At 35.1% G+C, this 23582-nt stretch overlaps 1 protein-coding gene across 1 annotated transcript in view; it reads left to right on the top strand.

Moving 5' to 3' along the window:
- LOC140448794 (uncharacterized) overlaps positions 1-19865 on the top strand; it is an 853042-nt gene extending 833177 nt beyond the window's left edge. The window contains exon 7 of the mRNA XM_072541909.1: positions 19708-19865. Within this exon, the coding sequence (XP_072398010.1) occupies positions 19708-19865 (158 nt within the window). The remainder of the gene's footprint in view (positions 1-19707) is intronic.
- The last annotated feature ends 3717 nt before the right edge of the window (positions 19866-23582 follow it).

Here is a 23582-nt window from a genome sequence, read left to right as displayed (position 1 = left end):
ATAATTTCAATTTTTTCTCTCAAACTTAATCTTGCAGCCATGGCACAAAATATTAAAAGAATTTGAAGTAAATATTGTTGCAGATATTATGCATAAATTTATGCTAGCACTGAAATTTGTATGACAAAAATAATGTCAAACAGTAATATCGTTGTCATGGCAACTGAGATTTAAGTTGTAGCATGTAAAGTTAATAATAATCTAAGTGCGTTACTTGCATTAAATTTTTATGCTATTTTAAACATTTTTTTGTCTAGTAGTGGTTTATTATTAAAATTATTTGAAAAATAATTAGTTTTATGGTTATCTGTTGATACAGGTTGTACATCAAATTCTCCATTTTCGACGAAGAAAAAGTATCGTATAATGCCCTGAAAATTTAACTGAATATTTCATATTATGTCCCGCAATAGACCTTTTATTACATGACATTAAAAAAAAATTTGTTTAAAATCGGTTAACAACTTCAAATTTTATAGAGGTGTTTCCATTCTAAATGGGTCACACTGTATGTTATTGTGAATAACACTGTTCAAAGTTCCAAAAAATTTCTGAGCCTCACTAGTAGCACTGGCTGCATTAATGCCAACTAAATTTAGAAAGTGAGCAGCACACGGGACAAAATATAATCTAACTCGTTCTCCTAAAGTACTCTGGACTAAACTCCTTTATATTTCCTTGTCATATTTGCCCCATTTGTCATAGGATTGGCCTCTACAGTTCTCTAAGCTTAGTCCATGTTTGTCTTGTTTTTTTTTAGAATTTCTTTACTGAGACATTCATCTGTTTTGTTACTTAGTGAGAAAATTATTAGTGAGTTATTTAGTGAGATAAACAATAAAACTTTCTTCTTTTTTTATTTCATTTGTTTTGACGTGACAAACGAATATTAAGGAATAATATTTCGCATCCATAATGTCTTTTATTATCTTTTGCCTTATGTCATTATAATTTTTAGGAATTTATCTTTTATTTTATGTGACAAATGCGAGATTTGCCATTTCTTATGCCGCTCAATATGTTGTTGAAGAGGGATATTGTAATGTAATACAAGTTCTACGGTATTCAAGAAATTTCCACTCGATAGGTCGCTAAAATCACAGTCTTCCATAGTTCCTTGAATAGACTTCCTTGCTTTGCTAGAAATAGAATAGCACTAATAATGCAGCACAATACCGCCATTCAGTGAGACTCTTCTTGATGGATTTTGTTTTGGAACTCTGTATCAATACTTCCTTTCCTTAACAAGATTCTGTCGCTTTGCATGAACAAAACCAAAGTTTGTGGTTAGATGAATTTTCATGTTAAAGCAATTTTTCATTGAGTTTTCTCCAATTAGCAAGTTCTTTAGCTAAGGCAGACATCTATAGTACACCTGTACGCCGGTTCTTGGACGTAAATCAAAACTTAACATCCAAAACAAAATTCTGCTATACAAAACCTAGCTGGTTCTAAGGACTACACCTATGGTGTTGTGAAAAGCCAAGGTCGTTGGATATTATTCAAACATTCCAGTCTAAAGTGCTAAGATTGATAGTGGATGCATCGTGGTACGTAAGTAATCAAACACTTCACTACGACTTAAAGATTCCTTTCATCATAAAAGAAATCCTTCGAGCCACGGAGTCATAAAATGAACATACCGTTCACCATAAAAATGAGCTAGTAAGGGAATTATTCAACAATGGTCCAGCCACAAGAAGACTAGATAGAACCTGGCCGCAAGACCTACTTCAAAACTAAACTAAAATAGAATAAGGTGAGACACCATTGGATGTCTCTCCGTCAAAACAAAACCTCCGCAAAACCTGTAACACATTTACTTAATACTCTGTAATGATGTATATTGTAAATAAACATAATTATAAAAAAAATGTACGCTGGTTACATGGGTAGTATAGCTGTCTATAACGACAACTATGACTGTAGGTGTATGTTTGTAAAGTTTACGGTTTATTTAAAGCAGAGAGGAAAAAAGGAGTGAAATTGATAAAATGCTTGCGTATTGCACAATGTATTTGGGGCCACGACCCCGCTGCCGAGCACTCAGGGTAGCAGTTTTCGTGTCAATAATTAATACTTACTCCAGTCCCATAAAATACGTTAATTATTGTGTCTTATATTGAAGAAAATAACTTGGTATACAGTGTCAGTGTTAAAAAGTTTGTAAATTGTGCAACAAAAATCAAATAAAATTAAAACATATTAATGTATGTATATGTATGTATAGTGGTATTATTATTAATCTTTAATTTTTAAATTTGGCCGCCCCTGAACTCTGCCGCCTGGGGGCACGTGACCTTCCTGTCCTGCCAGTTCTAGGGCTGACACTTGCCTCCTATAAATATAGCGTCGGTGCATGATCTTTCCGATTTAAAACCTTATTTTTCTGGTAGTGTTTTCATTTAGTGAAGTTAGTGAATTTCGATCAATTTATTTGTTATTACTTTGGTTGTTCATTTTAGTGTTGTGTGTAATGAATTAATTCCTCTGTAATTCTCCAAGTTCGATTTGTTTCCCTTTTTGAAGAGAGCTATTAGATCTCCATTCTTGTGATATTTTTAGACTGTTTTGTTCTATTATTTTTTGGATTAGTTTTAAAAGTTGTTTTTTCAGATCTGGTCTTTAGTACTTTAGGAGTTTATGCGGCATTATGCCCACTTCGGATAATTTTTTATCTTTTAATTTTCTTAATACTTTCCTAACACTTCCTCCTCAATGTTTATTTCTTCGTTTGTGATCAATTCTGGTGTTGGTGATTCTTTATCGTCACTTTTAGGGGATCAAAAGTAGTCTATCCATGTTTTCTTCTGAATGTATGTCATTTTTATTAGTTTATTAATCTCTTTTCTTTGTCCTTTGATCATTCTTGACATTTCTTGTGTCCCGTAGTTGTATTCCATCTGTTTTGAGAAGCTCTCCCAGTATTCTCTTTTTATTTTTCTAACTAAAGTATTCTGTAGAGATTTCCATTGCTGCATAAGTTATGTAATTTCCAAGTTTTTCCAGTTTTTGTTGATGTTATCGGTTTCTAATATTGTTCTTAGAAATATTCGCTAATATTTTTTTCTGTATAAGTATTCCGTGATTCCGTATTTAGGTCTTCGACTCTTTGGTTGAAAAGTTTTCAGTACTGATTTATGATATTAAGTTGGGAATTATCTGCTGTGTCATAAAAACTGATTTATTAATAATTTTCAAACGAAGTATACCTTATCCATAATGGAACAGCTTCTGTTTAAAAAAGCACACTCTTTGTATTTGATGTAAAATATGAAAGTTATTACAACTTGCAATTTTTTGTGATTTTTACGTTGAAACGTTTAGCAAAAACTAACTTCATTTTCGCTTCACTTTAATTGTAATTTTGAAGAGATTGACGAAAGTAAATATTAATCTGCCTCGGGTTATTCCGCTTGGAACAAAGACGCCGTTAAATTATTATGTCTCAAGCATCTAGGAATACAACTTTAATTAAGCTACAGCATATTTGCATATTACCCTCCTGGATAAAAATGCTCAACGTTTAGACGTTTAGAGAGTAGTTTTAGAATATAAAAGTTTGTTGTTCTTGATCGGCAAGGAAGTGTTCTTTCTATTCTAAAGTGTATTCGTTCGTTTATTGGGGATTTATATTTAAATTACTAACTGCGAATCTGCTTCTACTGGTTTATTTCTTTTACTATAATAATATTGTCACCTAATTAAGAGAAGTAAGGCACTAACGATCCGGTAAATAAAAAGCCCCTGGTTATTTAGAAAAAAAAAAGAAGTTAGATAATAGGGCATTTAAATAGCACGTGCATCATTCATTAAACTTAAAAAGTTTCTTTGTTGTTGGGATATAAGGTTAGAACTACGTCTGAGAATGCTTCGATGTTAGGTGTTCTCTACTCTTCTCTATGGCTTGGAAGCGTAGACACTAAATCAAGTCCATCTGAATAAGTTGGCCGCCTTTGAATTTTGGTGTTACAGAAGAATCCTACGAATATCATGGATTCAAAGAATGTCAAATGTGGAAGTAACTAGAAGGATAGGAAATGAGGCGGAAATAATATTAACTATCAAAAGACGAAAACTTGAGTACTTAGGACATGTGATGAGAGGGCAAAACTATGTATTATTACAACTTATTATGCAAGGCAAAATTTCTAGGAAAGAGAAGTGTGGGAAGACGACGAATATCCTGGCTTAAGAACTTAAGGAAATGGTTTGAATGCATTAGTGCAGAACTTTTTAGAGGGGCAGTCAACAGAGTCCGCATAGCCATGATGATTTCCAACCTTCGATAGAAGATGGAACTTAAAGAAGAAGAAGATAATAAAGAGTGTTAAGAATCCTTGACCTGCACTAGACTACCAAAAACGACGATCATTGCATATACATACTTACATACATAGCACCCCTTGTGCGTGACACTTAAAAATATATATTCAAAGAAAGAAATATTTAACAATTGTATAAATGTAAATAGTAAATTATATATATTATGCGTACTTACAAAAATACATAATTTTAATTTTAATAGAGCATGTGGCACAACTGTGAGTCTTCTTCTTGTTATGATGCCTATCCATTCCGGATATTGGCGATCAACATGGCTATTGTTGTGAATTTATTAAAAGGTTCAATATTTATAACACTTACGGATTTAATTTATTTCTTTATTTATATTAACTTATCTGACAATAATTTATTATATCCGTACGTAACAAATTCGCGAGCGCGGGTGTTGAGAATTAACTGTCCCTTCCAAATAAAGTTCCGTTATTATATACCAGTGCCGTTATCTCGAATAGTCTAAAACCTTCGATGGCGAAACGGTAAAGGCAAACTGAATTTCCCTCGCATCGGTTCTGGAAGGTCGCTCAGGTAAATCGAGGCCTCTCGTAAACTCTACAACATATTAGAATAAAAACATGTTTTAAAGGTTAAAACTATGACTCATTTTTACGTAACATTGCCCCCCTCTCAAAAGATGGTTCCTCCTGGAACCTTGTTGGGACTAGAACTGGAACGGTATGCTGGTATCGGCAACTGGACCCTCTTTTACAACTTCCAGTTGTATAAAAATGACAAGGGACGGTTTTCTCTCCGCACCAGTAACTATGCGGATTGCAACAGACTAACACCTGGACTTCGGTGTCTTTAAAGATCTCCTCCACCATATTTCGGATAACCCTCCAATCTAATTGGCGGCACTCCAACTTTGGCATGGCTAACTTTTGCACGTCGGACTCTAGTACGTGCCCTCTCAATTGAAGTAAGGCTTCCCATACATCTCGGTAGGTAGGTTGGTCACGGGCAGTGTCTTTTGTTACCAGGTAGAAAAGGTAACGTGATGCATCTTGGAGTTTCAAGGTTTTACCGGGAGCTGGCACTTGGCATTGAAGTTCTGCAACTCGACCAAACTTCCTTCGAAAGACGGATGCCAACCCTGGTGCGTCTTTGATACTGGCCGGGATGGTAAGGGCCAGCGAGTAGTCATCGGGGAGCGCGAGTAGATCTTGCTTTTCTTCAGTGGTAACACCATGTCTCGCTTTACCGGTACCTCCATAGGCACCCATGAATTCCTCAAACGTGAGGTCAAACACATCTTGGACTTGGTTTACTTCCACTTCTTCATCTACGTCGTGGTCACCTTCGAAAGATGCCAACCGGTTATGGTGTACTATCATCGGCTTTCCCCTCGGAATCTTGCTTATTCGGTAGATGACATCGTTGATCTTCTCCATGATGAGGTATGGACCTTCCCAAAACTGCTGCAATTTGGGAGAACAACCTTTTCGCTTCTTGGGATTATACAGCCATACTTTGTCGTTCTTCTTAAAGCAACCCTTTTCGGCTTGTGTATCGTACCGTTTCTTCATTCGGTCGCTAGCGATCTGAAGGTGGGAACGGACCAACTCATGTACATCGTCCATTCTTCTTCGTAATTCGATCACATAATCTTCACCTGCTACATCTTCTCCAGGTCGACACCCAAATTCTAGATCACAAGGTAGTCGCATTTCGCGTCCGAATAGGACTCTGGCTGGTGTCTGGCCCGTTGATTCGTTAACAGCAGATCTGTAGGCCATTGTGAAGAACGGAAGGTATTGGTCCCAGTCTCGCTGATGATCGGACACCATCTTTGTCAAATACTTGCCAACTGTCCTATTCATTCGTTCTACCATACCATCCGATTGCGGATGATACGCGGTAGTTCTTGTTTTCTTCATGCCTAGTCTATCACATATTCCTTGGAATAGATCACTTTCGAAGTTCCTGCCTTGGTCACTATGGATCTCCAAAGGCACTCCAAATCGGCTGATATATTCTTGGATCAACTTATCTGCAACGGTGGCGGCCTTCTGGTCTGGAAGTGCGTAAATCTCGACCCACTTAGTGAAGTAATCCATTACTACCAACATGTACTTGCCCCCATTTTCACTTTCTGGAAATGGCCCTGCAATGTCCAAAGCTATTCTTTCAAACGGGCTTCCAACATTATATTGTCTAATAGGAGCTCTCCTTTTCCGGTGAGGCCCGTTACTCGTAGCACAAATAGTACATTTTTTACACCAGTCTTTTACGTCGTCGGAACTGTTCATCCAATAAAACCGTTCCCGAATTCGCTGAAGGGTTTTCCTTACACCAAAATGCCCTCCCGATGGACTGTCGTGTAACTGACGAAGTACTTCGGCTATTCTGCTCTTTGGGATCACCAACTGTCTTCTCTTCTCTGAACCGTCATCATTTTCCAGGACTCGTTTAAGCAAGCCATCTTCGATGATAAATGAGTCCCACTGGACCCAATACGTCTTAACTACTGAGCATAGGTTTGATATTTCCTGCCAAGGTGGTCGACGGTTTTCCTCTTTCCATTTTCGGATTTTCTGTGTAACTGGATCTCTCTCTTGTTCTTCCCTTATCTTAGTAGGCGTCCAGTCGTCGTTGACAATCGTCGTTCTTAGCACTGCTGCTTCCTTGGATTCCGTTTTGTTGCAGTGGGGACACTCTGCTGGGCATGGCCTTCTGGAAAGAGAATTAGCGTTTCTGTGGCTAACTCCGGCTCGGTGCTCAATCTTAAAGTCGTATTCTTGGAGTCGTTCGATCCACCTGGCTATCTGACCCTCTGGATTCTTAAACTGCATCAACCACTTAAAGGCGGCATGGTCGGTTCGGATTAAAAACTTCCTTCCATAGAGGTATTGATAGAAGTGCTCTACTGATTTCACTACTGCCAGAAGTTCTCTTCTCGTGACGCAATAATTCCGCTCAGGTTTTGAAAGGACTTTACTAAAATATCCGAGGACTCGTTCCTGTCCTCCTTGAATCTGAGACGGCACTCCTCCAATTCCCACGTTACTTGCATCCGTATCTAAGATGAACTCTCCTTCTGGCAGTGGATACCCCAAAATTGGTGCTGTTATTAAATGCTTTTTCAACGTTTCAAAGGCATTTTGGCAGTCTATATCCCAGCGGTATTCTCTTGCTTCCTCTGTAAGTCGCGTTAATGGCTTAGCGATATCTGCAAACTTCTTAATAAACCTCCGGTAGTAAGTACATAGTCCAAGAAAACTTCTCACTTGATGTTTGTCAGTTGGTTTTTTCCATTCCTTAATGGAATCGATTTTTCCCTTATCCACGGCCACTCCTTCTTTACTGACTATATGACCCAGATAATTGACTTTACCTTGAAATAGCTGGCACTTCTTGGGGTTTAGCATCAATTGGGCAGCTTTAAGTCGATTAAAAACGTTTTCTAAATTCCTCAAATGATCTTCGAATGTTTCCCCCAAGACGATTATGTCATCTAAATAAACCAGGCATGTTTTCCAAGATAACCCTCTCAACACATTTTCCATAAGCCTCTCAAATGTCGCAGGAGCATTACAAAGTCCAAATGGCATAACGTTGAATTGCCACAATCCAGATCCTGTGGTGAAGGCTGTCTTTTCTTTATCGACTGGGTCCATTTCTACCTGCCAGTATCCAGACTTCAAATCTAAAGTAGAAAACAATTTACTTCCAGCCAATGTGTCCAATGTGTCATCGATCCGAGGCAGAGGATAACTATCTTTCTTGGTAACGTTGTTCAGCAAACGGTAATCCACACAGAACCTCGTCGTTCCATCTTTCTTCTTAACCAGGACCACCGGAGAGACCCATGGACTCGTAGAAGGTTCTATCACCCCGTCTTTCTTCATTTCCTGAACAATCGTTTCAGCTTCCTCTCTCTTCGCCTGTGGTAATCGTCGAGCTGTTTGACGAATTGGCTTAGCATTACCAGTATCAATTTTATGCTTAACAACGGTAGTTCTTCCCGTCTTTCCTCCTTTCGGTACGAAAATATCACGATACTGCCGAAGAAATTCCCTTAATTTCCTTTTCTCCATCTGATTTAGAGACTGTCCTGCAACTGCAACCATTTGGTCGAATTTGTCGTTGGAATTATCAGATGTTGTCGCCTGACGAATTATGGATGTCACAGGTACACAAATTCCTACTTTTGTCTCTTTCTTTATGGTCACTGGGTAGTCGTTGACATTGATAAGTCTCACAGGAATTTCTTTAGCCGAAGTCACCAATTCCTTTCCAATTATGATTCCACGGCCAACCTCATCGTCGTGGTTCCAAGGCTCCATCATAACAGGTCTCCCTTCGTCTACAATTCCCTGTAGTCGCGCTACTATGATCGTTTCGCTTCTCGCAGGCACGACTGTATCTTCTGTAATGGCTGCTTGCACAGTGTTGTCATTATGTGGATGGAGAAATACCTCCTCGTTGCCAACTTTGATTACCTTATTCTTAAAATCCAATTGGAATCCATGCATATTCATTACGTCCATTCCTAATATAACATCCTCTTCGATGTCAGCAACTATAACAGTATGGACAAACTTTTCTGCCCCAATTCCCAATTGTACCTGGATTTCTCCATGAATGTTGGCATTTTCACCTGTAGCGGTCCGAAGTCGTAACCTCGTTGGTAACAGTTTCTTTCGGCTGTTTATAACTGTCGGGCGTATAATGGTTCTGGTCGCTCCGGTATCCACCAACAACGTATGCTTTTAAAAAGCTATTAAAAGCAAAGAAGCTATTAGTATGAGAGGGTCTTTGGAAAAGTTTTGGGTCGAAGCTGCCCCCCTAAGGCTGACCCGTTCTAGTTTTCCTGATGGTGAGTTTCTTGATTTGCGTCGTACCTAGGGTGCTTACAGGAGCTTCGTACGTGTCCTATTTCGCCACAATTCCAGCATCTGATGGTCTTCGTTTTCTTGTATGTCATGCTTTTCATCATATTAACGAGCTGGTCAAGTTTATCTTCATCTCCTTCCTCTTTTACAGTCCTAACTTTACTGTACCCGCCAGAGGCCTGCGTAGCTGACTCGTATTCGAGGGCGGCGGATAGGACATCAACCAGCGTCTTGTGACGAGCTAATCGCAGTGTTCTCTGCATTTCATGATCACGAAGACCATCAATAAACGTTTGAACGGCCAATTTTTCCATCATGTCTTCGGGAGCTGTTGGATAAGCATATCGTACTAATCTGGCAATATCTACCTCATATTCTTGAAGAGCCTCATCTTTCTTCTGTCTACGATTTTTAAGCTGTGACTGATATACATGCTCCAAATGTTCGTGGCCATATCGCATATTTAACCTCTTCTTCAGTTGTTCGAAATCATCGGTCTCCTCTACGGCTATGGTCTGAAGCACATCTAAGGCATCTCCTCGAAGAGCGATAGTCAGGTTTACAGCCTTTTCTTTTTCAGACCATCCATTTGCTCTTGCGGCTGATTCGAACTGTTTCATGTAGTTGTTCCATGATGATTTTCCGTCGAAAGTTGGGACTTTAACATGAATAGAACCTCCACTTCCTTCAAATTTCGGCCGTGTCTCCAACTTAAATTTCGTCTCGTCTTCTTTTATCTCCACTGTAATCGGATTGTTACCTCTCTCTGCTGTCCCTGTTTCTTCCATCTTCCTTTCCATCTCTTTAATCTTTTCTTCGAAGGCCAACTTATCGGCAGCAACTTGGTTTTTTAACGAAGATATTCTATCGTCCAGGGCAGACATCTCAGAAGTGACTTTAGAGATTTCTGAAGAGATGTTAGCAGAAACTTTGCTTTCCAGGGAAGAAATCTCGTTAGAAACTTTGCTTTCTAAAGAAGCGATGTCGCCGGAAACTTTCGAAATATCGCCAGATACTTTGTTCTCTAATGATGCGATGTCACCAGAAACTTTGGCTACATCACCAGAAACTTTGGCTACATCACCAGAAACTTTCGAAATCGACGAGAGGACAGCATCTTCAAATATATAAGTCTCTGGATCTAGTCCTTCTTCTAGCAAAGCGTTCTTTAGTCGTTGGACTAACTCAGCCTTTTTTCCGGTAGAAGCTAATTCTCTGTCTTCAAGATGTCTTCTTAAATTAGTCACGGTCAGCTCATAAATCGTAGCCATTTTCACAATTTATTTTATATTCACTTGTAATTTATTTTCGCAATTTATCTAAGTATTCCACTGTTCTGACACCATTTGTTGTGAATTTATTAAAAGGTTCAATATTTATAACACTTACGGATTTAATTTATTTCTTTATTTATATTAACTTATCTGACAATAATTTATTATATCCGTACGTAACAAATTCGCGAGCGCGGGTGTTGAGAATTAACTGTCCCTTCCAAATAAAGTTCCGTTATTATATACCAGTGCCGTTATCTCGAATAGTCTAAAACCTTCGATGGCGAAACGGTAAAGGCAAACTGGATTTCCCTCGCATCGGTTCTGGAAGGTCGCTCAGGTAAATCGAGGCCTCTCGTAAACTCTACAACATATTAGAATAAAAACATGTTTTAAAGGTTAAAACTATGACTCATATTTTTACGTAACACTATCCTAACTTTGCTTGCTGCTATTTTGAGTAGTCCGGTTGTCGATGTATTAAACCACTTTCTCAGATTTTGAAGCCAAGATATTCTTCTTCTCCCTGGTCCTCTCTTTCCAAATACCTTGCCCTGAAGAATGAGTTGCAACAAGCCGTATCTCTGTTCATTCCTCATAACATGGCCAATATATTCTAGTTTGCGCTCTTTGATGGTGTTGATAATCTCGCATTTCTTGCCTATTCTACGTAGGACCTCAACATTAGTCACACGATCCACCCATGAAATTCTTAAAATACGTCTGAAACACCACATCTCGAATGCCTCGAGTTTTCTTTAAGAAGCTCCGGAAAGTGTCCAGGTCTCTACTCCGTATAATAACGTAGAAAATACATAGCATCTAATGAGAGAGATTTTGGTAGCAAGTGGTAAATGGTGACTTTTGAAAAGAGACTTCATCATTATGAACGCAGATTTCGCTTTTCCTATGCGTTGTTTTATTTCACCGGAGTGATTCCATTGGCTGTTAATGTTGGTACCAAGGTATGTGTAACTGTCCACTCTGTCAATTGGATGTTGGTTAACCAAAAGCTGTGTATTTGATATTTCGCGCTTACTGATTACCATGTACTTTGTTTTCTTCGTATTAAGATCAAGTCCGTGTTCTCTACTTATATCTGATATACGCGACATTATTCTTTGCAAACCGTCCAGACAATCTGCAAAACTACTGCGTCGTCGGCATATCTAATGTTGTTTAGACGTATTCCGTTGACTAATACGCCTACTTGTAGTTCGCCTAGCGCTTGCTCGAAAATATATTCAGAGTATATCTTAAATAACACCGGGGACAGAATGCATCCTTGCTGTGTACTCACAACTGTGAGTACACAAATGTAAACATGATATTAATTGCAGTAAATTCAAGAAATTTTGTAGTTTCTAATCAGAGTCTATTTAAATATTTATTATTTATTACTATTGTTCTTTAATCAGTTCATAGAATTGTTTTGTTTAGAATAGAAAGTGTTGTTTTGTTTTCAATCCATTGTTTAATTTCATATTTATATCTATGTTTTTTATAACCTTTTTTATACCTTAAATATCTAGATTGATGGACATAATTGTTAATGTTTAATATTATATTTTTTTCATATATATGTATAAGGGCTTTATGATAATATATGCTGCTCATGACGTATTATTCTTTTTTTATACCAAATTAAGGCTAATTTTTTCTTAATATGATTATATAAAGTTGCCAGAGAAAAAATGGTCAAAAATTCGAGTTTCCAGCTGTTAAAAACGCGAGGTATAAAAGATAAAGTAAAATAGAGATAGGGGGCAACGAATTTGGTTTAAGAAGTAATAATATGTATATTATTATATATCTATCGACGCGTGCTTTGAAAACTCACACAACTGACACTTCAAACCAGTAGCGTTGCTCGCTAGCTGTCTTTTATTTTATCTTTGATACCTTACGTTCTTTTGTTGGCCGGAGGCAAAATTCTTGGTTAGACTCTACGTAATTGGTATCAATGCAGATCGATTGATTTGTTTAGAGCAACAAGTTCAAAAATAAAAATAGCAATTATGATTGCCAAGCTTTCTGTAAGGAGACGACACTCTAAGAAGATACGATAGGAAAATTTAGAAGATGGGATTGAAACAAGCTTGTTACACTATTGAATAGTAAAAAATTAGCTTAAATAACAAAAAATCTAAGATCAACGGGCACTAGGCTACTAGAAAACCTTTTAAAAGACCTTTTATTAATATAAGAAAATAAATTAGAAAAAGCAAGAAAGTGAATTGATACCAAAATAACAATTGTTATTGTTTTTAAAGCATATCTAGATATCTGATGCCTTTCAACTGTTTTATGCTATCTTACTATTCAAAACAACTCTTAAAACCCATTTTACTTGATATTTATAAAACCGTTTATTTTACCATGGAAAACGTTAGTTTAAATTAAAGTTTACTCTATATTTAAATCGTCTTTCAGGGCGATAAACACTAGTTCGAAGACGAAAACTTTTAAATGAGGCAGCCTAAATCAAATAAAAGAGATTAAACTAGAAAATTGCGACAAAGAAACTTTGATGTTTTTGCCTCATTTTTCCCTCAAAATTATTCTCTATTTTCGGTGAACAAAAGTAGAAGTTTCATTTACATTTCTGATAATAAGGTATTAGTGTATAAATTTTGTATGATCTATTTGTAATCTGTTTAATTTTTTAATTCTTTCCCATTTGTATACTTGTTTTTTCATTTTGTAACCATTGTATTAATATCTTGAAATAATTGGGAATTTAACGGATGAAATTAAATTTTCCATAATACCATTAATAGCATCAAGGGAGTGACACTAATGAACGATCTTGGAAGGGTACCATTTTACTATATTCTTTTTTTTGTGTATGTACCTAATGATCTAATTTTACATGAATATTTTTGATTCTTTAAAAAAAATTGCAATGAAACATATCGTCCATGTCCTTACAATACCTCCTATCTGACAATTTCTTCGTAAATACGTTTATTATTCCATATGATTTGTATTTTCTAACTACGCATGCCTGTGAAAAGCTTATAACCAGTAAAAATTCATTTCTTACATTATTTCATTAAACCAATACCTACTATCTGCAGCGCTCTAAAAACTAAACGTAATCCCTCCTATCCAACAAAAATGGCGCATATTGTATCCACGTGATACTAGAGACTACCGTATATTCAACCATTTCAAGGTATTTGTCTATTCAAATTATTTTTATTTATTAACACTTAAATTAACATGATCTGTTTACTTATCTTGCTGTAATTTAAACAAAGTAATCAGTTTTTTAAACAGTAATGATAATCATGATTATATCCATAGTTTCAGTTAGGAGGTATTTCTGATACTGTTTCATTTCATCTTTCAGTCAGATAGGAGTTATTTCCGATTCTGTTTAATTCTAAAAGATTATTTTTGTCTGAAAGAACCAAAACAATTTTGCATCTCTCCAAAATTGGGAAAACCCAAGTGGGTTTTATATAATCTTCAACAGATAGTCAAAAATGCAATATTATTGATTCCAGTATTGGCACTACCTCTCAGTCAATTAAGTCAAACGTTTCTACTTCTACGTTGAACAAAATAAACATTATTGACAATTTTTAAATCAGTTCTGCCGATAGTTCAGTATTATCCGATGCACACTTCAACGATCAGACCCAATATTTCAAAACCATGGACACTGTTTCCATAACATTAGACCTACTTTTAAACGAACCTATAATGGATATAGAAAATATGGACATTATTATCTTGAATGAGAATATTTTAGATGAAGCCTCATCACTGGGAAATCCAGCGTTTGAACGAAGAGAACTAGAATTTGATGACCCAACCTTCACAAATATTGAGGATATAAATCACCATGTAAACGATTTATTGATTCCTGCGGATAAGCAAAATAATAAACATACCAATACTGACGACGTCCAAGATCCAATACAAGAACAAAATTTTAAAGATATTACTAATGAAATTGACGTTGATAATGGAAACTTGGAAACAGGAGGAAGAAAAAAATAGTTGCAGACCCTAAAACATGGTTAAAAGTGGTCAACCAAAAGCTTAGAATGGAAGGCAAAGAATATTTGGGTTACACGAGAAGAAACAAAATAGTGAAGCACAGCATAATCAGGAAGGCTAGGCAAATTGGCTCCACTTGTAACTCAAAGCTTTGCAAACGATCAAAAGTTCGAATCTGCGCTAATTTTTCTGAAGAAACTCGAAAAAAATTATTCCAGTACTTTTGGAACCAGACGAGCTGGGATCAAAGAAAAGTTTTTGTTGCTTCTCATGTCACGCAGAATTCAAGTGAAACGAAGTACTACAGAAGGCCAATCGAGACGTGACGGCACATTACAATATAGCTTACCTTTGAAAGGTGAAAAGGTACCGGTCTGCAGACAAATGTTTTTAAACACGTTGGCGTTGGGTTCATTCACGGTACAGTCTTGGGTACAAAAAAGTGAATACAGCATGCATTCTTTTAAAGCTAACGAAAACTCAAAGAGGCCAACACCTAGAAACAACAGTGCAGAAATGGTCTATTTAAATCAATTTCTCGATGACCTTCCCAAGTTACCGTCACACTATAATAGATCTAACATGTCTAAATTATTCCTGGAGCCATTAATAAGAAGCAAAATGAACTTTACGAAATATATACAAAAAAGTGCGTTGAAGAAAATAAAATTGCTATGTCACGGCAAGTCCTGCACAAAATTCTCAAACAAAAAAACATTTCCATCAACAAAAACAAAGACAAATGTGACATCTGTGTACAGTATGAAGTAGAAAATTTAGGGTATAATGAATGGATGCAACATGTTAAGAAGAAGGACCGTGCTCGAGAAGAGAAGTTTGTTGATAAAATTCACGCCAACGAAAACGCTTGCCTTACACTTACAATGGACTTACAGGCCGTCAAACTGTCTCCAAGTAGGTATTAACGCCAGCTCTACATTTTTTAAAACGAAATTATGTTGTTACAACTTCACTATGTATGATCTCAATAGTCATGAGGTCACATGCTAATGGTTCAATGAAAGTGAGTCAGATTTAAGTGCTTCAACTTTTACATCACTTGTTATAGACTACCTGTCAGACAATTGTATTGGAAAAAAATTGAATATTGTGCTGTTTTCGGACGGGTGTGTGTACCAAAACAGGAATGTTGTAATGGCAAACGCACTTTTAAAATTTGCCGTGGATAATAATTTGGAAATAATTCAGAAGTTTTTGGAACGGGGTCACACACAGATGGAGTGTGACTCCGTTCACAGTTTAATCGAGAGAAGGCTTAAAAACAGAGACATATATTTGCCAAGTGATTTTATGAAAATTACCAAAAAAGCTCGTCAGAAACCATTTCCATATAAAGTGAAAGAATTGGACCACACATTTTTTAAGAATTATGCCGATAACAGATTTTTGAGGTATACTTCAATTCGACCTGGCCGAAAAAGCAATGACCCCACTGTAACAGATTTAAGGGCTATTGCTTACAATTTCGAGAACTCGGGTAAGATTGAGTATAAGTTACATTTTGATGATGACTGAAAAGACTTGCCAATTAGACCAAAGAAAGTAAATTATGGCGATGGATACGAAAATTTACACATACGTAGGAGATCCATTAAATTGACAAAATGGAATCACTTACAAAGCTTAAAGACTGAATTGCCTAGAGACTGTCATTCATTTTACGACAACCTACCACAGGATACTACAAACTGATTCTCCTTTTGAGGCGCAAGCTTGTTATTAAGAAGTATTGTTATTATGTTAAGAAGTCTGTTTTAGTTTTTAACGAGTTTTGTTTTTTTGATTTCTTGTTTAAATTTTTTATATTTTTTATTAATAAGTACGAGTAATAAAGATTTCTAGTTTCATTCCGAATTATTATATTTTATCTTAATTATTTAGTATTAAAAAATGATTGATAATTCAGTATTATTACCTAGTGTTGACTGCTCCTAACTGCACTGTAGCTTCAAAATTTCCAAGAGAGTATCGCCTATCTCACACTTAAAATTTATCATGCGCATTAATTGATAGCTTATATGGTAATATGATCTCTAATGGCTTATCTATACCTAATATCAAAATGTTAAACAATTTTTAGTTCTCAGCGCCTTTGTAGACAGTTTTTTATGTCTCCTGTAAAATTTGACATTTCACAGATAGGAGGTATTGTCAGGACATGGACGATATATTATTTCCTCTAAAATACAGTTGTTTTAGAACTTTGATTATTCTATGGCACTAACCATTATGACATATTGTCATACTGTATAAAAAATATTGCTACGCAACTTTGACTATTTGGAAGTGCCTTATGCACCTGTGATTCGAGGCCTATTAAATTGTAAAGAGTTCTATTCTTACGAAATTTACTTTGTTCTTTAGCTAAAAAAGAGCTTTGTTCAAGATTCACCTAGAATATTATTAGGAGCAGGAGTAGAATTTCTTATGAAATGTATTAACTCTTTTTTATTTACTGGAGCATTTATTTCTGGTCTTTTCCACGCGTAAGTTCTACTCAACCAGCTCAGGTTCTTAATTAAAAAAATTCATTACGATAATTTGGGTACTTAAATAAGAGTCATAGTATGAAGCCAGAATATTAGCTATACAAGATCTAGATGTATAGACAGTAATCTTGTAAATACTTTATTGAGAGGTTTTATGGCATCTAAGAATTTTATTATTTAATAATAGCCCTTAACCTGTACATCCTTTTAATTTAGTTTCGAAATTTCAGGCACAGTTTTTTTATATGGGAGTCTAACCGTAATTTATAGTGTTTTACTTTTATACTACGATTGCCATCCATTTGACCTCAGCAAATGCTGTACAAATACGACATCATGGTTTTTTTTTCTGAGACTTTTATGTTAATAATATTAACATATTATTTAGAGTTGTCAACTTTGTTGTACTTCAATCTTTGTTTTTCCTCCTCCTTTATCCTTTATCCTTCGTAAGGATGTGGTGACGTTATGGTATTATCTAGGCGCGGTGTGCTGTCTCAGACAGAGAGTAACCGGTAGCGCACTTTATTTAGTCTGAGCATTCTTTTACCGTCTACCTTGCCTTTAACCACCAATCTGTCCATGCCTTCCATTCGTCTGGTAATGTGTCCAAAGTACCTCAATATGGTTTGGTTGATGATTGTGGTAAGTCTAGTACTGATGTCGAGTTCTATCAATATTGAGACATTTGTGCAATGTGCTTTCTATGGCATGCGCATCATTCTACGATATCCCCACATTTCAAAGGCTTTCAAAAACTCTCAATCGACTGACATCATACTGTGACCGGGTATTGGAGATCAGATTTCTATAGCTTCAAAAATGTTATTGATCTAAAAAGACAAACAAATTTTATTCTGGCTGGTACAGTTGTCATAAAAAAATTTCAAATAACGTTGTTCTGGCTTCTGATTTTGCATATTACAGTCCTGCAGCAAGTCATAATCTCGTTTGGTCTCTTCTGAGCGACGTGTTCTGCAGATATATACATATTAACTTTTCCTGTCGTTAAGCAACGTCCTCGCAGATTATAAATCCACAACTGACGCAAATAGTATTCGTCCGCAATATTCGTTACAGGTACAAGAAATTTTTTTGATCTCCCTCTTCTTCTTCCTTCTTGTATGTAGGCTTTAAATCCTGTTTCTTCTTCAATATTAGCCTGACTATTACTATGACGTCATGGATCGTCCCCGAAGTGGTAGAAGTCGATGTACGGCAATCATCTCAAGACGGGCAAACAACATTGATAGCTAGTAAAAATCGTCTGGAACCTACAAGTGATATCCAGAGAACTTTATAGGCTTTAAAGACTGAATATTTTACGGCAAACAATAACACGCAGACTAAATGCGGTAAATTTGTATCGTAGAAGACCGCTACATGCTCCTAAACTAACCTACCAATACAAAATAGTAAGGTTGCAATGAGCTATAGAAATGGTGTATCATGGTCCTAACTGGAATAACGTGATGTTCTCTGACGAGTCAAAAATTTGCTTGCTATCTGATTCGCGAAGAACACTGATTTGGAGGGCCCCAAAAAGACAAGCACGACTAGAAACAGCCCACCCGCGTGTCCCGTTTGAGGGTGGCAGTATTATGGTTTGGGGTGGTATTCTGAGTGATACACGGACGCCACTGCTGGTTCTGTAGAGAAGAGTCGCTGGTGCTGTGTACATCGAAGAAGTTTTAAATCTTGTCGTACGTCTATTCCGAGAAGCAGTAGGTGATGAATTTGTGTGTATGCATGACAACGCACCTCCTCATCGAACAGCAGCAGTACAAAATTTTCTGGAAGAAGAAGGAATATCTACACTACAGTGGCCCTCGAATTCCCCTGACATGAAAGTATTGAACATGCTTGGGACATTCTCAAAATACGCATTAACAAGTGAAACAATCCCCCTATTACACTTCGAGAACTAAAAGATGCTGCTCGTGAAGAATGGGAGAGAATTTTGCAAGCCCAGCTCGACCAGTTAATCGGTAGCATACCAAATCGCCTACAGGCATGAATACAGGCCAACAACAGGAGGAAATACTAGTTAGAAGTTTTATTAAAAATTATTTTTTTCTATAATAATTTATTTTTAAATATAAGTTGTACATTGTAAGTTTTTCACTCCAAGAGAATAAATAATTTTTTTGCATATCGTTTATCCGGTTTTAAGATTTATTTAGTATTGTTGAGAATTAAAACAAAATGATGTTTAACTATTCAGAAGAGTTTATATGATTTTTTCTTTAAGGTTTTTAATAAATTTATGTACTAATGCTTCTTTAAATAAATAAATACATATCCTAATAATAGTATATCTTTTGAAGAAATAATTGATGTCTGCTCTTTGGATAGATAACTAAAAATACTGGTAACTGTTGAGTTTGTTTTATTAAGTGCAGTTTGTGAAATAAAGCTCATTTCTTAAGCTTATTATAATAAAAGTATATATTTAAATAAATTTTGAAACTAACATTTGTGCTGGTTGCGGTTCTTATTAAAGAAATTTGTCCAGTAATTAATATTTGTTGTTTAATAATTTTTGATAATTGATGTACGATCAACTGACTTACATATTGAAACGCTAACTCAAAAACTTTTCCAACTCACTCACTGATATTTTTGTAAACTTTTTTCTAACTAAAAATGCACTTATCTTGGTATCATATTTTATTCTTAATTTTTGTATAGTTTATACCAGATTTTTTTTTTAAAATATCGCTTTTGTTTCAGCTATTCCGCAAGCCAACCCCAAAATCGACGGCCTCGTAAAATCCTACATAGAGGGCGATAACTTCTCCGTAAAATGCACATCGGATTATGCAGATCCAGAGCCAATTCTAACATGGAAAATCAATGGAAATGATGTAAGTATCCCCGTAAAAATTTAGAATTGGTTATATATTAAGTTTAAAAAGAAACACTTTATGTTTCTTGAAAATATAAAAATTTTATGAGCTTTTGGGGGTACGTGGACTAAAAGAGAGCAGTATGCGCCACAAATTTTATAGTTGTGTAGTTATGGTTCATGACCAGTAAACATAAATGACGTTTTAGGTAATGATCAACCGTAAAATTTAAAAATATGGGCATCTGTAAATTTTATTGTATTTGACCAGCTTCACCCATATATTATTATTTCAATCTGTAATCACAGTTTCATATCTGAATATATAATTGTTTATTACTAAAATCAATCTTTTTGTTTGCCTTGTAATTTTCGTAATAAATAAATGTGTAATTACTATTTAAATGGGAATAAGCCACAATTAAAGGTTAAAATAACTTTATTGACGTTTCAATTTTCACTTCGGAAATTGTTCTCAAAATACAAACATTAATATATTAAACATTTTATCTGACTCATTTATATTGATAATTCAGACATACATTCTACATTTTAAAGTAGATGACTTTAAAATGATATTGCCAATATTGTTGAGTTGCTTTCCCGTGACGACTTTACTTGTAAGATAGTTCATGCGATTACATGAAGCCAACTTTTACTTGAGATTATACGTCAGAAAAAATCATAGCATGTAATTCGTCTTTCAAAGACAACCGCATGCCATGATGACAGTAAAATTCTCCTGTTAGTGATTCCATAGTAAATTATGAGGGAAAAACAAGGAAAAACCTTATAATACTATATCGACATGGTAAGTATTCGGTCGTAAATTTAGTTTACTTTCAATAAACACCAAATTCTGATTTTATATGTTTGTTATTTAAAAAACATAAATACTGTATCCTCGATATGTTACTGACTTACTTACACTGGTATTTTCCTTTTAATAACTTCCTCTTTTAATATGGATAACCAGATCCTACTACATTCTGCCGAGATCTCCAAGATTGTTCCTATTTTTAAAAAGGGCGATCGTGACCTTGTAGAAAATTATAGACCAATTTCCATAGTTTCGATATTTAGTAAAATAATTGAAAAAATTCTGAAGAAACGTCTTATATCGTACTTCGAAACAAATAACTTTGTTACTAGTTCACAATATGGGTTTAGAAAGGATCGTTCCACAACACATGCACTTTTAGATGTGATGAGTGCCATAGTTGATGGGCTTGAAAAGCATAATCACTCTGCCATAACGCTGTGTGATCTTTCAAAGGCCTTCGACTGTATTTCTCATGATATTTTGCAAAAAAACTGCATTTTTACGGTATAAGAGGTACTCCTTTGGAACTAATTTCACCGTATCTAAAGGATAGATACCAAGCAGTCAAGTACGGAAATTGTCTCTCTAAATTTAAGCAGATAAAGCATGGTATTTCACAAGGATGTTCTGGGCGCTTTATTATTTATAATATATGTTAACGACTTGACCAATTTCATGGCTCCATTTAGAACAGTTTTATTTGCAGATGACACTACTTTTGTTTTTTCTGATAAAAATCGTTCAGTCTTAGAAACCACGTCTGAGTATGTAAATTCCAATGCTCAATCATGGTTCTTAGCAAATAAACTTAAATTAAATGATAACAAAACTTAAAATTTAATTTTTTCGTCTACCTTTGATGTGAGTGCTGAAAAACATAATGTTAAATTGTTGGGCATAACAGTTGATAACATATTGACTTGGTATATTGACCATATTGACCATCTCAAAGGTAAACTTTCTAGTATCTTATTTTTACTCAGGCAATTAAAACTATTTACAAGTGTTGATACCTTGAAAATAACGTACTTTTCTCTTTTTCATTCATTTTTAAGCTATGGTGTTATTCTGTTGGGAATCTCTTGCAATGCCCTAACAATATTTAAATTGCAAAAAAAAACAATAAGAATAATTGCAAAAGTTAGCTACTTTGAATCTTGCAAACCATTGTTTATTAAATATAGAATAATGCCCTTGCCAACATTATGGCTATATAGCGTTAATGTAGAAATACATAAAAACGCTGATACTTTAATTAAACACTCTGACTTACATAACTATAGCACAAGAGGTGCAAATAACATCAGAACAGTTAAGTATCGTTTGAGTAAATCACAAAAAACTCAATTTACTATAATATATACAATGTCCTACATAAGGATTTAAATCAATTTTCGATGAATAAATTTTAAGTAAGTCTGAAAACAGACCTTTTGAAATTTGCTTTTTACTCTGTTAGTGAATACTTTGATCACTTCAAGGCAGTAACATGAACATGGATGTACTCACTATGTTGGTATATGTCTGATTTTGTATAATTTATGTTTTATTTTATGTTATGCGCATTAATGTATTTTCATCTCCTATTGTATTTTGTGTATGTTAAATATTATCTTTTTTACTTATACATATAATTGGCTTGCTACAAACAAATGTAAAATTTGTAAACGTAGTTAAATAAATCGTGAATCTTGAATCTTGCCGAGGAATTTGCGACATAGTTGGTCTCATTTAGCATAATTAGATATGCTTCTTTGATTTTTCTCTTTTTACTTCCTTCTTCCAGGACCATACTAAATCATTCCATTGAACCCTATGTTCATTACTCCATGCGTGTTTACACATATGAGATCTTTCAACTTTTCTATATATTTTTAATATTGATTGATGTTCACTTATTCTAACATTTAATGGCCTTGATGTTTCACCTAAATAAAACTGATCGCATTCATAAGGTATTTTATAAATACAATTCTTTGTCCTTTCTTGTTCATTGTTAAGTATTTTTTTAATTTAAAACCCACAGTATGGTAGGAACATGTAGATGGTATATTCTCAAGTGCCCTCATAGATCAGAGTTGTTGGACACACATTCCTGAATGATATAAACGATAAAGAAGAGACAATATCAGTTACCATGGAAAAAGAATATAATAACACACTACCTTTCCTGGATGTTTTAATCTCTAAAAACGATACTGGATATGAGACTCAGGTGTATAAAAAACTAAACACACACCAACATATATTTTAATTTCAAATTAAATCACAATATTAATATTAAAAGAGGAATTAGTAAATCCTTATACGATAGAGCCAAAATTGCTTATTCTAGCGAAAATTCGTTCTTGAAGGAAAAACCTTTATTAACATCTGTTTTATTAAAAAAAGATTACCCTTTATCGTTTATAAATAAGTAATTTTTAACAATCGACCGAATAGAACAAAACAACTTAGAACGAGATCCTACAGCATACACAAGGAATAATACGAGGAAAATAACAATACCATACATAAAAGGATTATCAGAAAAACTTAAAAGGACATTGAGATCTATTTTGTCTAAAACCAAACCTAACAATAAAATAGAAAGGACAAAGAATTGTATTTATAAAATACCTTGTGAATGCTATCGATTTTATTTACGTGAAACATCAAGGCCACTAAATGTTAGAATAAGTGAACATCAATCTTATATTAAAAGTAAAGAATTTGATAGATCTCAAATATGTAAACACGCATGGGATAATGAACATAGGGTTTAATGAAATGATTCAAGTATAGTCCTAAAAGAAACGGATGGTAAAAAGAGAAAAAAATCAAAGAAGCGGCTCTAATTATGCTAAATGAGACCAAATGTGTCGCAAATTCCTCGATAGAATGAAGTAGGATCTGGTTACCCATATTAAAACAGAAAGTTATTAAAAGGAAAATACC

Source organism: Diabrotica undecimpunctata, chromosome 8, assembly GCF_040954645.1.
Source record: "Diabrotica undecimpunctata isolate CICGRU chromosome 8, icDiaUnde3, whole genome shotgun sequence".
Taxonomy (NCBI): Eukaryota; Metazoa; Arthropoda; class Insecta; order Coleoptera; family Chrysomelidae; genus Diabrotica; species Diabrotica undecimpunctata.
Note: the sequence above shows the minus strand (reverse complement) of the source record. Positions and strands in the feature narration are given on the sequence as shown.